This window comes from Neomonachus schauinslandi, chromosome 3 (assembly GCF_002201575.2).
Source record: "Neomonachus schauinslandi chromosome 3, ASM220157v2, whole genome shotgun sequence".
NCBI lineage: Eukaryota > Metazoa > Chordata > Mammalia > Carnivora > Phocidae > Neomonachus > Neomonachus schauinslandi.
Window position 1 is genome coordinate 102,472,961 of NC_058405.1, and position 15,808 is coordinate 102,488,768.

Below are 15,808 nucleotides of genomic sequence, written 5' to 3' on the forward strand. Positions count from 1 at the left end.
CTGTTTTTGGTTTTCCCTTTTTAGGAATTTATAAATATTAGCATTATCTTACTCATTGAAAAGATATTCTCAGAGCATGGAATGTGCCCAAACAAGCTAAAGAGATGAAACCCACGCACTGTTTGCATCAGCAGAGTGGGATTCTAAATTCATCTCAGTTTGAGCACGAGCCTAGTCATTCATCTGCTATGAATGAGTTAACTGGGCATCTTCAAATTTTATTTATTTTTACCTAGAAATAGGGATTCTGCTAACCTTGTGTAACTCAAATGATCCTGATGATTAAGACCAGAGACATAAAGTGTCTTATACAAGCTATAAAGTTCTACACAGCATTATATGGTGTCATTGATAACCGGGGGCCAGTGATGGGCACATTGTAAAGCATGTAGGTGCAGTTGCATGAGGACTGAACTTTAGCACCACATGTATTATATTAAGTACAGACAGGTATAAATGCATGATTAACACAAATGGAAGCAAAAGTTTACTTGCCTAAATGTGATACTTTCCAGTCATTCAGACATTCATAATGGAGGAGTGCATAACTTAGTTGCTGACTGAATGAGAAAAAGGGCAAAATTTGGTTGAGGGAGGATATAGTATAGAGGACCCTTCTGAAGGGAAAGCATGAACCCTGGAGGAGGAAAAAGAGGAGACAGACAACTAGTGAAGGGCTGGGGGGAAAGCTCTTTGAATTAAGAGATGAGGGTCCTAGACCTGAGGCAAATTTGTACATCTTATATTAAAAGCTCACAACATTTGGGGGAGAATGGAACCCATAGTGCTTTATTGATCTCACCACACCAAGAAGACTATTTCCTCTCACAGGCCAATGGTACAGACCCTGGCTCAGATTTGCAGGAATTTCTGGCCCTAGATGGGCTTTTGAACTAATTGTCAAGTTCTACTAAGTAACCACAGTGTCCGGTATGGAAGTCTCCAGCCTGAAGACTTCTGTACGGGTGTTGACTGGCAGCTTCACTGGAGCAAAGGGTTTTGACTGTAGAAAATTGGAATTCATGAGTTTTCCTTTCTTCCTTTTTGTGTTTATTGTGGTTACTGTTCGTTTGCTTTATTTGAGCCCTTGAACCCTAGGACTCTGATATGCAGTAATGACATCTGCTGAGCTCCAGAGAGACCCTGCTTGCAAGTTTATGCCAGGGAAGTCCATCTATAGTTGGAGATGAGTATCAGAAAATAGTACTTAATTAAAATGATCAATTACAATGAGCAGAGACTTATTTAATAAATATTAAAAGACCGACTCAATGAATGAGTTTATGCTATGACTCTGGAACTAGCAAAATTATAAAAACACAATTCCCCACTGAAGAAGTAATAAATAGAACTCATTACTAGGAGAATGAAATGTTGCCTCTCTGAGGATTTAGATTTTTCAGTGGCATTTTTAGCATCTATGGCCCTATTAAAGCCTGTTATTTTCTTCCCAATTTGTGCCATTTAGGAATGATTTTCATTTAACTTTCCCGTGGCTCATTTCTCTCCTTCAGAATTTCCATACGATTCCTTGATAAAGTCCATGCTTTAACAACTTCCATTAAAAAACTGTAATAAGCACCAACTAAATAGCAATATGATATAGCCAGAACGTAAAGGACTGACAGGAGAAGAAATTGGCCAGCTGGGTAGTTAGTTTTTATTCTTGAATGCCTGCTGCACTTTTTGCCTCTTGTGGTTGTTTTCAGTCCTCTAGATAAGATTCCATGCCTAATGGACAAGGACTCTAAGGAGACAGTTCTCACAATTCTTAAGGAACAGCGTTTCTTTCCCATAACAAAATCATCAAGCAGCACCTTTTGATGACATAGTGATTGCTATTCTTCACCCCAGCCCCATAATGGAAAGAAAAGGTTTTTATTCTTTGCTCCTTCCTACTGTCCTTTGGGCTTTGTAAAATACCCCTTACATGTTCTATTTAGTGGGCCTATGTTCTCTAGAGAATTGTGTGAGAGTCATTTAGCAACCTGGGCCCCTTTCAATTCACCCAGTACTTATTGAACCCACTCAGTCCCCCATGTCTTGTGAAATACAGACATTATGGAAACTTTGTTTCTGCCTGCCTAAGACTCAAGAGTTTTTTGAGTAGTCACCTACACAAATGCTTCTTGTCCAGGTCTGACTTTGGTTAGGACTAGAAGCATCCTTAGGTGTGAAAAGTACAAATTGTGTTTCTCTGAGCTTACTTTCTCACTTTTATTTAAAGTGAGAAGTAGACTTATTATATAAAGTGAAAAGGAGACATTAAGACCAAGATGAGAAAAAGAGCTAAAGTAGTGTGAAAAATGAGCAATATTAAAATAGCATACACATATGGGGGAAAAATCAAGTAAATCCATGTGAATCTTTTTTAAGAGGTACTATTTTTTTTAGTCATTAGTTAAAAGGGTGGGTCAACATCTTCCTGCAAAGATACGCTCCCTATCTTCCAACAGCTTTTCATTGAGGTTAGCTACTCTGCTTAGCTGTAGATTGCAAAGCATAAAGAGTAAAAATAGTAAATCAAATATACAACCAAACATTCAAATGTTTATATCAGAGCAACGTGCAACTACACAGGTTTTCATTTTTCTAGCTGTCTTTGGGCTTTATGTAGGAGGTAGGGTAGAAATGTAAACTCTGCTTAGTATTGATAGCTTTAGAAAAATAAGTCCCTCTCAGGATATTCCATCCATTTGCTCTCAAATTCATGCATGAGGTATGGGAAAATACTTTGTTAATTAATATTTCCATCTACCCCTGGTTTGTACAAAGTGCTTTGGCACACTTTCATGTATCTTATATGAAAGCCAAAGAGCTTTATTTAAATTGTCTGTTACATATTGAAAAGTTTACAGAACAAGCCCACAAATTCAGTGCAGTCTTCATTTTAGTGGTAGAGTGGAGTTGGCTAAACCCTCAGCTGTCATCAGCTCACTTTCCAGGTGTTTGTTCCATTGGGGTCCTGTCTTTCATTTTGATAGATTTTTCTCTTACCTCTACCATGCCAGGAGTTGGGCAGGCTTTTCTCCCTTACAAGTTATTTATTACCTCCTTATTCTAACGTAGGTTCTGCTTCCAAACCTTTCATTTCATTCTTGGCAGCATTCACAGGATGAAATGTGCTGCTTTTATTACTTAATTCCTTACTTTCCTACACCTACTTCCACTTTTATTTTCCCATCTCCTTTCATTTTGCCTTCACATATTTTTCACTTTGTGGTTTTCCTTTTCCTTGTGTGCTCTACATGAGAGAGCCAGAACCCCACAGTTAAAAATAGTTTCTGACATTATTTGTGATTCCTAAGATGTAGTCTCACAAATAACCTTTTCTCATTTGATTTCCATCTAACATGCTGACAGTGCTCCAATCTTGTTTTCTGATTATCCCATTACATAGTGCTTTCCCTCTCATTTAGTGGAAACTTGCAAGTAATGGTTCTGTTTGGATAGCGCTGCCTAGTCATCATGTACAATTTTGTGGAATTAGAAATGCAGTGGGAGAAAAGAACTCAAGCTTAAGTTCTTACTTAAAAGGAAAATCATTAATTAACTATTTTGGTAATAGGTTGACTCCGTCTTCATCAGCATGCTATACTAGAGCCATCTTTGTGATCTAGAGTAACCTATCATGCAATGAAACATCTTCTTACTGAGAGTGCTGTGCTCTATGTTGAGTAATGCATTTTAAATTCTGTCTTAAAAAGGCAGGCAAACTCAATTGACTACCCAATGGGATACAGTTTCAGGGAAAAAAATCATCACAAACAAGTGCATAGGAAGTAACCTAAGAATTCATTTACTGTAATCATTGTTTTTACCATAAAATTGTAAATATTCACAGTCAGTAATCAGCCATGCCCAGCCTCTAACAGTCTAGTAGTGTTTGTCGTGTGTGTGTGTGTGTGTGTGTGTGTGTCTGTGTTACAGCTATGCTCTGAAAACATCCTACAAATAGCTGAATTCATATAAAGCCACAATACCCAGGAGGCTAAATGATTGCCTGTTAGCATTGATCATTTGGGGGCATAAAAAGAAATTTCCTGTGCAAATACCACTTTTCTTATGCATTCTAAGGACCTCTTATATTCAAGAGTAAATTTTCCTTATATATATTTGTTTCAATTGACATCTTAAAGTACATCTGAAAATACAGTATGCCATATAATTGAGAGCTGGACCATCTAATAGATGCTGTGTGAGGTCTTTCGGGAAATGAAATGGTAATGGAATTCCTATTCTCAGTGGTAGGAAATGACTGTCCTTTGTTTATGTCTTAGTTGATTTCCCCTGTATGTTTCTTTAGGCAAGTCAGTAATTTCAGAGAAGCCAAATACATCTTGCTTTTTGGGAGTGTAATTTGGCTGTTTTAGCCAGAGTATAGTTCTTGGGTTATGTTCAACAGGCATTACTAAAAGATAGGTTCTTTTTATATAACTTGTAGAGTTCCACATAATTTTTTTTTCCTTTCCTGTTCTTGACAGGTGCATGAGGCAGTCCCATGCTACAGTGAATGCAATCAGTATTCCTGGATTGTAGAACACTGGTCTCCATGCAAAATCCACAATGAGCTGAGGTCTCTGCACTGCGGAGAAGGAATGCAATCTAGGAAAATCAGGTGTGTGGAAATGGAGACATTTGGGAAATGGGGCAGAGGAACGTATACCTTTTTATTAAAAAACAGTGTTTATCCAAGTGCACTCTAATTTTCATACTACATCCTCTGGCTTTTGTTCATCATTAAGTTTGTATAGAAGTATATGTGCCTTAACTGCCATGTGTACAGTGGGATTTCCTCTGCAGTGTAGTCACAATCCCTACCGTTCCCTGCAAATGACTTCAGTGGGAAAGCTAACTGCATGGAGCAGGCTAGTATCCCTTCACTGATCCACAGCCATAACTGTTAACAAATCGGGAGATTTTGGCTGTGATACCGTGTCTCTTTTTTGGTCTATGAGTAGTGTAGTTGATGGACATTATCTTTTTTTTATTTTTTATTTTATTATGTTAATCACCATACATTACATCATTAGTTTTTGATGTAGTGTTCCATGATTCATTGTTTGTGCATAACACCCAGTGCTCCATGCAGAACGTGCCCTCTTTAATACCCATCACCAGGCTAACCCATCCCCCCACCCTCTCCCCTCTAGAACCCTCAGCCTGTTTCTCAGAGTCCATAGTCTCTCATGGTTCGTCTACCCCTCCGATTTCCCCCCCTTCATTTAATTTTGAAGGTCAGTACATTGAAAAGGTCAATTTAAACCCTCACTGTTGGTCTTGGAAACTACAGTCTGAGAATACTCATGAACTATAGTGATGAATTTTAATATAAAAAGAGCACACCTCTGAAAGAATTTAGTGAATTCTGGGTTATTTACGGAGGGATCTTGTTTAAAGTTTTTGTTTTGTAAATACAGCAGTATAAGCAAAGGAAACACTTGGTCTGAGTTTGTCAAAATGGCCTATTTAAGAATGATTTGGAAAGAATGAATTTCTTTACCAACTGAGGATATGGTAATAAATGTTAGACTGAACAAGCGAAAACTAAAATATTAATGATAAACAATGATTAGTATGTAAAATCAAGAAGAAAATATAGTTTAGTCAACTATTCGATTGCATGAGCAGAGAGTATCATTTTGTGAGGTTTAGGAAGCTCCATTTCAAATGGACAGACAGTTCTCAAATCCTATAACTCCTTGTTGAGTTAACTGTGAGATTGAAGTCAGTTGCTAAGGCAGACTCTACTTATATATGTTGATTGTTATTCAATATCAGTGAACTTATTTTATTCAGTAATTCAGTATATACCCACCATTTCTGACTTAATCCCAGTGTTGCAAAATCACTGGTAGCCATGTTGGAAGAAGTAGCTATTGGTGAAACAGTCATCAAGCCAAGCAAATGGCTAATAGACGAATTGTCTTTCTTTCACTTTGTTAGTTCCCCTTTCCTCTGGGGACTAGTGTGTTCATGCTGTCACAGACTTTTTTCTCTTCAAAATCTATGTCTCCACTGTCTTGTTCTCATGGTTTTGAGAAATGACTGATCAACCTAGCTTATTAAGTAACAAGCAGATGAGCTGTGATACCTCCCACTCGCATCCCAGCCGGGCCTCTTAGCAGTACTAAAGCAAAATCTCAGGAGAGAAAGGAAGGCTTTAAGAGAATAAATTGCTACTGACAGAATTATGGCAGGCTGACGGAGGAAAAACATACTTAAACAAGAAGGTCTTTAAGCAATACTTCTCAGCTCAAACTTACAGAGCTTGATATAATACAAATACCACAGCTACTGAATACCACTCTGTTATAAGGTGAATTGCATTCCCCAAAAATCTATGTATTATAGTCCTAAACTTCAGTACCTCAAAACAAGGCTATATTTGAAGATAGGCTCTTTAAAGAGGTAATTAATGTTAATGAGGTCTTTGGGATGGGCCCTAATCCAATCTGATTCATGTCCTTATAAAAAGAGGAGATTAGGACACACACACACACACACAGGGAAGAGCTTGTAAAGACACAGGGAGTGTAATCATCAAGACAGTATGGTACTGGCACAAAAAGAGACACATAGATCAATGGAACAGAATAGAGAACCTAGGTATGGACCCTCAACTCTATGGTCAAATAATCTTCGACAAAGCAGGAAAGAGTGACCAATGGAAAAAGGACAGTCTCTTCAATAAATGGTGCTGGGAAAACTGGCCACATGCAGAAGAATGAAACTGGACAATTTTCTTACACCATACACAAAGATAAACTCGAAACAGATGAAAGACCTAAATGTGAGACAGGAATCCATCAAAATCCTAGAGGAGAACACAGGCAGCAACCTCTTCGACCTTGGCGGCAGCAACTTCTTGCTAGACGTGTCTCTAAAGGCAAGGGAACAAGAGGAAACAAGAACTTTTGGGACTTCATCAAGATAAAAAGCTTCTGCACAGCAAAGGAAACAGTCAGCAAAACCAAAAGGCAACCTACAGAATGGGAGAAGATATTTGCAAATGACATATCAGATAGAGGGCTGGTATCTGAGATTCATAAAGAACTTACTGAACTCAACAGCCAAAAAAGAAATAATCTAGTCAAGAAATGGGCAGAAGACATGAAGAGACATTTCTCCAAAGAAGACCTACAAATGGCCAACAGACACATGAAGAAATGTTCCATGTCATTCGGCATCAGGGAAATACAAATCAAAACCACAATGAAATACCACCCCACTCTAGTCAGAATAGCTAAAATTAACAAGTCAGGAAACAACAAATGTTGGTAAGGATGCCGAGAAAGGGGAACCCTCTTAAACTGTGGGTGAGAATGCAAGCTGGTACAGCCACTCTGGAAAACAGTATGGAGGTTCCTCAAGAAGTTAAAAATAGAGCTACCTTATGACCCAGCAATTTTACTACTAGGTATTTACCCCAAAGATACAAATGTAGTGATCCAAAGGGGCACATGCACCCCAATGTTTATAGCAGCCATGACCACAATAGCCAAACTGTGGAAAGAGCTGAGATGTCCATCGACAGATGAATGGCTAAAGAAGATGTGATATATGTATATATATAATATATGTATATATGATGGAATGTTACTCAGCCGTCAGAAAGGATGAATAATTACTATTTACATCAACGTGGATAAAACTGGAGTGTATTATGCTGAGCAAAATAAGTCAATCAGAGAAAGACAATTACCATATGGTTTCACTCATGTGGAATATAAGAAACAGTGTGGAGGACCATAGGGCAAGGGAGGGAAAACTGAATGGGAAGTCATTAGAGAAGGAGAAAAACCATGAGACTCTTAACTAGAGGAAACAAACTGAGGGTTGCTGGAGGGAAGGTGGATGGGGGGATGGGGTAATTGGGTGATGGGCTTTAAGGAGGGCATGTGATGTGATGAGCACTGGGCGTTATACATAACTGATGAATTATTGAACATTACATGTGAAACGAATGATGTACTATATGTTGGCTAATTGAATTTAAATGAAAAATAAAAAATAAAATAAAGACACAGTTCATCAGCCATCTACAAGCCAAGGAGAGAGGTCTCAGCAGAAACCAACCCTTCCAGTACCTTGATCTCAGACTTGGAGCCTCAAGAACTGTGAGAAAATAATTCCCTATTGTTTAAGGAAACTAGTCTGTGATATTTTGTTGTGGCAGATTTTGTTGTATGCTTTATGTGTATGATCACATTTAAATATGTGAAGCAGATTTTCTGGGTATCTTGCATTCCAAACCATTATTGACCTTAATAAGACACTGTTATAATGAATAAAATAGCTTATCCTTCTCTTTCTTGAAACTTCCAAACTGGGGGACATCTTCATGGTTCATCTTGGATTGCAATAATTTATTAATTCAAAAAATATTCTATGTATCAGGCAGTCTAGGCAGTGGGGATAAAAGAAAAGTGAACAAAATTTCTATCCTCAAATAACTTACAGTGGCAGAGAAAAAGATAAATACATAAATATAATGGAATGTCTTTGCTGGGAAATGCCAAGAAGAAAATAAAATTCGGTTGGAGTGATGGGGGATACTGTTTTGGAGAGGTTGGCCAGCAAAATATCCAAGCAGACATCTGAATAAAATGAGAGACCTGGATGAATATAAAGATCTAAAGAAAGAAATCCCAGGGAGAAAGAGTTTCCAAAGTAGTAATCTTCTTGGCTTGTTATAACAAGATGAATAGCAAGGTGTCCTGTATGGCTGGTGCCAGTACTCAAATCATACAATCTTCTAAAACAAAGTAAAAGGATTTTTTTCTAACTGCAAATGGAAGCCATGAAATGTTTGAGACAGAGGAAATGACATAGTCTTATTTACATTTGAAAGGACTTGTTGGATGTAGAGAAGGTGTTTTGGGGGGTATATAAATAGAAGCAGGGATGAAGGTTTCAAAGACATTCCAGAATTCCTGGTGGGAGACACTGATGGTTGGGCTGGGCTTGGTAATAATGAAGGTGGTGAGAAGGTCACATTTGGACTATATTTGGAAGTTACAGACCGCAGGATTTATTTATAAAGTGATTGTAGAACGTGGAAGAAAGAAAGCATCAAAGATGACTGCTAGGTTTTAGTGCCTAACAATCATAGGAATGATGGTGCCATTCGTTGAGATGAGGAATATTAGAAGCAAGTTTGAGAGAGAAAAATCAAAAGCTAGCTTGTGAACACATTAAATTTGCCTTCCAACTGTGACAATACAGACTAGAGTTCAGAAAGAGACAGTGGTATAAATTTGGGCATCAACAGCTTATACATTTGATATATATTGATAAGAAAAGACAAGAAATTGAGCCCTGGGGAACTCCAGTATTCATAGATAGAGAAAGCTCTACAAATGAGACTGAGAAAGAGCTGTTGGAGAATGAGGAAAACCAAGAAAATGGGAAAGCAAGAGGGTTTTTCAAGAAAAAGAGAGCAATCAGTTGTTTCAAATGGGTCTCAGAAATTTAGTAAGATGACAATTGACCATTGAGTTTGGCAATAGGAAGTCTGTTAATGATCCAGATAAGAGGTTTCTCTGAAATGGTAATAAAAGTGTGATTAAATGCAATTCAAGAGATAGTCATGAAGGAAGTTGGGGATGGGGGGCGGGAAGGCTGCAGGAATAGCAAATACGCTTCAAAACAGTTTTGCCCTGAGTTTTGAGTAGGAATGAGGTGACAACTGAAGATATGAGATGGAAATTGATAATGCAGGATATGTAATTCCAGGGGCATTTTCATTTGGGAACATCTTCAATTCAGTCTTTTTAAGTCTTTACTCTTGGGCTTGTCAGAACCCCCAGAAAAGTCTTTTCATAAATCACACGTGAAATCGATAATCCTAGCGGCCAGTGTTTTGGCTGATGTGGTAAACAGAATTGTAGCCCCCCAGAGATGTCCACATTCTAATCCCTGAAATCTGTGAATCTGTTACCTTCTATAGCAAAAAGGACTTTGCAGATGTGATTAGGTTAGGATGTTGAGCCAGGAAGATATTCATGGATTGTCTCCACAGGGACAATTTATTCACAAGGGTTCTTAAATGTGAAGGTGAAATGGGAGAGAAAGAGGAAAATGTGACCACAGATGCAAGGCACAGAGAGATGCAAGGCTGTTGGTTTTGAAGATGGAGGAGAAAGGGGCCATGCCCAGGTAATGTGGGTAGCCCTTGGAATCTGGAAAGAGCTAAGGAAGTGGTCTCTCCTCTAGAGCCTCCAGAAAGGAATCCAGCTCTACCAAAGCATTGATGTTAGCTTAGTGAGATCCATGTTGGATTTCTATACTACAGAATTATAAGATAATAATTTTCATTTTTTAAACCACTAGGTTTGTGATAATTCTTCCAGTGTATTAACTTGTACTTAAACCCTTGTTTTCAATATGATATTCTCATCCTTAAGTGAGCCATGTGTTCTCTAGCCCAGAGACTGTCTCTTTTTGTGGCCCTTTCCAGATAATAAACCTTCAGTTATCTGCAGGGGGGTGGGGAGGGGCCATCACCTAGCCCTGTGGATTGTGGGAGGTCTGAGGACCCAGGTACTTCTTAAACATACTTTCAGTAAATCTTCCAGTTTTTCAGCCTCACCTTCATCCACATTTCCAGAGGTACTTGGTGCCCCAAGCTCCTGAATTTTTTATGTTTTCTGTGGTGTAAATGGAGTTACTTTCTTTGTTTTTCCTTGAAGTCTTAGTATTTCAGCTTTCTTGGTATGGTAAGTTACCTCTAGTTCATCTGTTTTCCATTTGTTTTCTTTGTCCTTTCCCATGTTCTTTGTCCTTGTAGGGTAATGCCTTTCCTCCCATCTTGGGTTTTTGAGTTTTCTTTGTTTGTGGGTTTTTTGTGGGTTTTTTTGGTAACAAATTCCTTTACGATCGTTTTTGTGGCGTATTAGGAGTGAACAAAGACTAATGTGTACATTCAACTGGACACCACTGACCAGAAGTCTTATCTCTTCTTTCTCGGTGAAATAATAAAAGAACATCAGCAGAGAGTATGCAGGCAAGAAGGAAAGCAATTTCCAGCTTTTAAGTTTGTCTGTAACAAGACACACAAGCTTTTTTGTGGTCCCTCCTTCCACTATTGACTATTACCACAAAAGAAATTAAAGTCCACAGATGGCTCTATACCAGGCCTCCCTGTATTAGAAGACATTCCTTACCTCTTCTACCTTTTGGTGTAAACCTTGTTTATACAATGTACAGTTTTTCATTACTTGGCACCTCATAAAGCTTACTTTCTATTGTACAAGGTAATAGACCACTTTGCAATTTTCCTGAATTAAAAAAAATTATATGTATAAAAGAAACTCCTAATGTATAGGATAACTCATTCTAGCCTAGCATGATTTGGGGGGCACCAAAAGCTCTCCATCGTATGGGTCTTAAAATGCTTACTCCTTGGCTGTGGCATTGTGTCCCAAGTGATCAGATCAGCAAATGGCACCACTTATCTCACTGTCATTATCATTTTCACCTTCACTTTGATTATTATCACTTGAAGGAAAGTGTTACAACAATAGGGATCTTATCTCTCTCTCTCTCTCTTTTTTTTTTTTAAATCTGTACCCCAGCAACCAGGCAAGGACCTGGTACACAGTCCTCAAAAATATTTACTAAATGAATTATTATTAACAAATACTAAGTGTGTTTCCCATGCCTAGCAAAAGAGGTTTGCATGTAGCTAGTCTTTCTTAAATATTTTTTGAAAAATAATTCAAACATAAAATTCTAATTGAGATTTAATATAAATACAGAGAAATGCCCACTCAGGGTATAGTTGAATGAATTTTCACAGCAGGGGCACGACTGTGTAACCAGCTCAGAGGCCAAGAAACAAAATATTACCAGGACTACCTTAAGCCCCTAGTAGTAAGTAACCATTCCCCCAAAGGTAACCACTACTCTGACTTCTGACAGCATAGATGATATTGCCTATTTATTTCTGTGAATGAAATCATACAGCATATTCTTTGGTGTCTAGCTTCTTTGTGCAGCATTCAATTTTTGAGCTTCACCCACGTTCCATCATGTAATAGTCGTTCATGCATTCCCATCATTTACCACAATATAGTTATCTATTGACCTTGTTGAACAATTGGACTATTTCTAGTTTGGATGATTATGAATAGTGCTAATATGAATATTTTCTGTCAGTTTTTTTTTCCTTTTTTGGTGCACATTTCTTTTGTGTATGTATATAGACATAGAATTGTTGGGTCATATGATATGTGTATGTTGCCCTTTAGTAGATACTGCCAACTAGTTTTCCAAAGAATATTATGCTCCAGCCAGCAGAGTAAGAAGAGTTACAGTTGTTGCCTCTTCTTGCCAACCCTTGATATTTTCCGTATTTTTTATTGAAGCCATTCTGGTGGATATATAATGGTATAACACTTTGGTTTTGATTTGATTGAATCAATAGCATGATTATTTATCTTGCCTTGGCCAGCACTTATCTCAAAGCCCAATACAGATTAGGCCAAGCATCTGTATACTGTGTGTTCAAATGCCACATGAAAATGCTTACATATTAATTACCCTTTGGCTTATGATACCAAAATTCCTTACTGAAATGCAGAAAATACCTGAGAGAAAAACATGTTTAATTATGTTTCACATTACTTGGCTATGACCTTAAATGTGTTGGACAGAGATTAGGAAAGGTGGTTGATATGAGATAGAAGTGTAGGAAAGGTCTCAGAGAGTCACAGGAACTAGGAAGGCTCTCCCTATTACAAAGTGATGAACTCATTCAGAGAAGAAGAGCCTTCAAGATTTGTTACAGTAAAAAGAAAATCCACTCTGTGCTGGACCCGAGTAAAAATAGAGTAGGTCCCTCGAGATGGAGAGTTCTTTCAGAATGGCAGTGGACCTCAGTCTTCCCATTTTTCTCTCTTGCTCTGCTTACTGAAGGGTTATCACTCAGTAAAGGTCAACAGGCTGAAGAAGGAACTTTTTTCCCCTTGATTTCTCTGCTGGTCTATTTTATGTTTAATTATCTTTGAGGGGTAACTATGGTATAGCATAACTACTTTACATTTACTCTCCACTCTTTTTAAGTCTCCACTGTTTTATCCTTGTTCTTGCCTTGCAGATGTGTGAATGCTGCTGATAGTGAAGGGGGAGCCGTGGATAACAGCCTGTGCAGCCAGGATGAAATTCCCCCAGAAACCCAGTCGTGCTCTCTTCTGTGTCCCAGTGAATGTGTCATGTCCGAGTGGGGGCCTTGGAGCAAATGCCCACAGGTAATTTCTCTTCCCTTGTCAATACCCTAATCCTCCAGCGCTGCCTTCACTGTTGGCTACTATATATTCACAGTACTTGCTCTCCAAAACATTCTTCTAGTAACACAAGAACATAATTTTACCTAAGAAGGAAGGAAAAAAAATTTAGCAAGCGAGACTGAGCAATTTAAAATGGCAGTGCTTCTCTTAAGGCCTTTATCATGGGAACACGGACAAGGAAAATGAGCCTATAATGATTATACTAGGATTCGAATGCACACCCATTGTTAAAGGGGTCTTCTTTAGTACCAAAATGATTCTCATTATAATCTCTTGGTTCTGTTCCATTTTTATCCTGGCAGAATCAATTATATCTTAGTAGCTCAACTCTACTGTGTAATTTAGCTTCTGTTCGTGATGATCTGTTTTTGCCTTTTGCTGTTTTCCCCAAAGATGAGGTGTTCTTTTGTCATGTTCTTCTTCCAAAGCTGACAAAAAAAACCCCAAAAAACCCATTTTAAAAATCTAAAGCATTTGCCTTTATTTTTTTTCTTTAAAAAAAAAAAAAGGAAACATAACGTGACTATGGAAAAATAAATACTCCTCAAATAGAATGGTTCCACTTAATATTCTCAGAAGCTAAACTCTGATAGTTTAGACTTTTATTTTGGCTTAAAGAGCTAAAAAAGAAAATGAGGATAAGGATTATGTTATATGGCTTCAAACATTAGGAAGGGAGACTTAGGTTTACTCTGAATTCAGTGGTGATACAATTTGTGGGAAGATTGTGTAAAATCTTTGTATAGAAATGGAAGATATTTTTGAGATCAGTTAATACTCTGTATTTGCAGTTTTGAATTATTGATTCATCATTAATTTTTGCAACCTTATCTTTGACATTTCCATAATTCTATTCCTGAAAGAGATTTCCCTTTGTTGTTATTTTTTCTTTGTTGTTTTTTGGGGGGCTAGGACAACACAATATTAAGATGAAGAGGTATTAATTAAGGCTGATTTGTGGGCATGGAATGTTGGTTCTGCTTATTTTGTGTGTAACTTAAATATAAGAAAAGTTAACATTTATTGAGCACTTACTGTGTGCAAGGCACATGTAAAATTTTTCTCTTTAGTACCCATAACAATCCTATTAAGTACATACTATTATCAGTCCCATTGTACAGATGGAGAAGCTGATTCTCAGGAAAGCTAAGTAGCTTGCACTGAATAAGTGATGCAGCTGGGCTAAACTTTATACTATCTGATGAAGCCAAAGCCTTTGCTATTACGTCCTTGGCTTCCTTACCTTGGATGAATTGAAGTGGATTTAGACCCATACTTTCCCTTCTTTAAGATGCAGCATTTAAAGTCAAACAGAGAAAGACATGTATCATATGATCTCACTGATATGAGGAATTCTTAATCTCAGGAAACAAACTGAGGGTTGCTGGAGTGGGGGGTGGGGTGGGAAGGATGGGGTGACTGGGTGATAGACACTGGGGAGGGTATGTGCTCTGGTAAGCGCTGTGAATTGTGCAAGACTGTTGAATCTCAGATCTGTACCTCTGAAACAAATAATGCAATATATGTTAAAAAAAAAAAAAAGAAGAAGGTAGCGGGAGGGGAAGAATGAAGCGGGGGAAATTGGAGGGGTAGACGAACCATGAGAGACGATGGACTCTGAAAAACAAACAGGGTTCTAGAGGGGAGGGGGGTGGGAGGATGGGTTAGCCTGGTGGTGGGTACTGAGGAGGGCACGTTCTGCATGGAGCACTGGGTGTTATGCACAAACAATGAATCATGGAACACTTCATCTAAAACTAATGATGTCATGTATGGGGATTAACATAAGAATAAAAAAAAAAGATGCAGCATTTATTTTAAGAATAAAGCAAGTTGCTGGTCTGTATGATTATTCTATGACCACACTTTAGAAAATGTGGCAGCATACATTATTAATCAACTTGCAGAATTAGCATTCTGAGTAAGTTAAATTAAATGTAGAGGTCATGATCTTACTCACTTTGCTTTTTTTTGTAATTTGCTCATAATAAACTCCATTAAGCTATAAGAACTTTACAATGAAAATGTTGCCCTTTTAAGTCAAGGATTCTGGCCACTGAGCTAAAATGTCTGTTATAGGAGCATTTTATACAATGTTGTAATGGCCTGGCATTCTGTGTTTATTTCTTTGGGTTTCTAAGGCAATTTCCTTCAAGGTTTACTTTTCCAAACATAATTAAACTATTTTTGGAGCATTTAGAAATTGGAGATAGAAAAAACATTTCAGCCTCCTTTCATGTGTCTGGAAGACGACATAGGCAGTTACTTGTCAGCGTGAAGTGAGAGGGTTGTTCTGTCAACTGCTTATGCACCTGCTAAGTTACATTATCATCATCATCATCATCATAGCTATGACGACAGTAATAACTTTCATTGAGCACATCTTATGTAATAAGCACTGTGCTGGAATTTTCTAACACTGTGCTATGATGATAGACATTTATCCAGTCTCAGGTCTGTTCGACCACAATGGCCTAGCTCTTTCTCATATGCCATGATGCTCTCAAGTGTAAATA

The 15,808-nt window shown here is 37.9% G+C and overlaps 1 protein-coding gene across 1 annotated transcript in view; it reads left to right on the top strand.

Annotated features, from left to right (window-relative positions):
* Positions 1-15,808, top strand: part of THSD7B (thrombospondin type 1 domain containing 7B) — a 727,150-nt gene that overhangs the window by 627,308 nt on the left and 84,034 nt on the right. The window contains exons 15-16 of the mRNA XM_021695876.1: positions 4,485-4,618; positions 13,103-13,253. Of these exons, the coding sequence (XP_021551551.1) occupies positions 4,485-4,618; positions 13,103-13,253 (285 nt within the window). The remainder of the gene's footprint in view (positions 1-4,484; positions 4,619-13,102; positions 13,254-15,808) is intronic.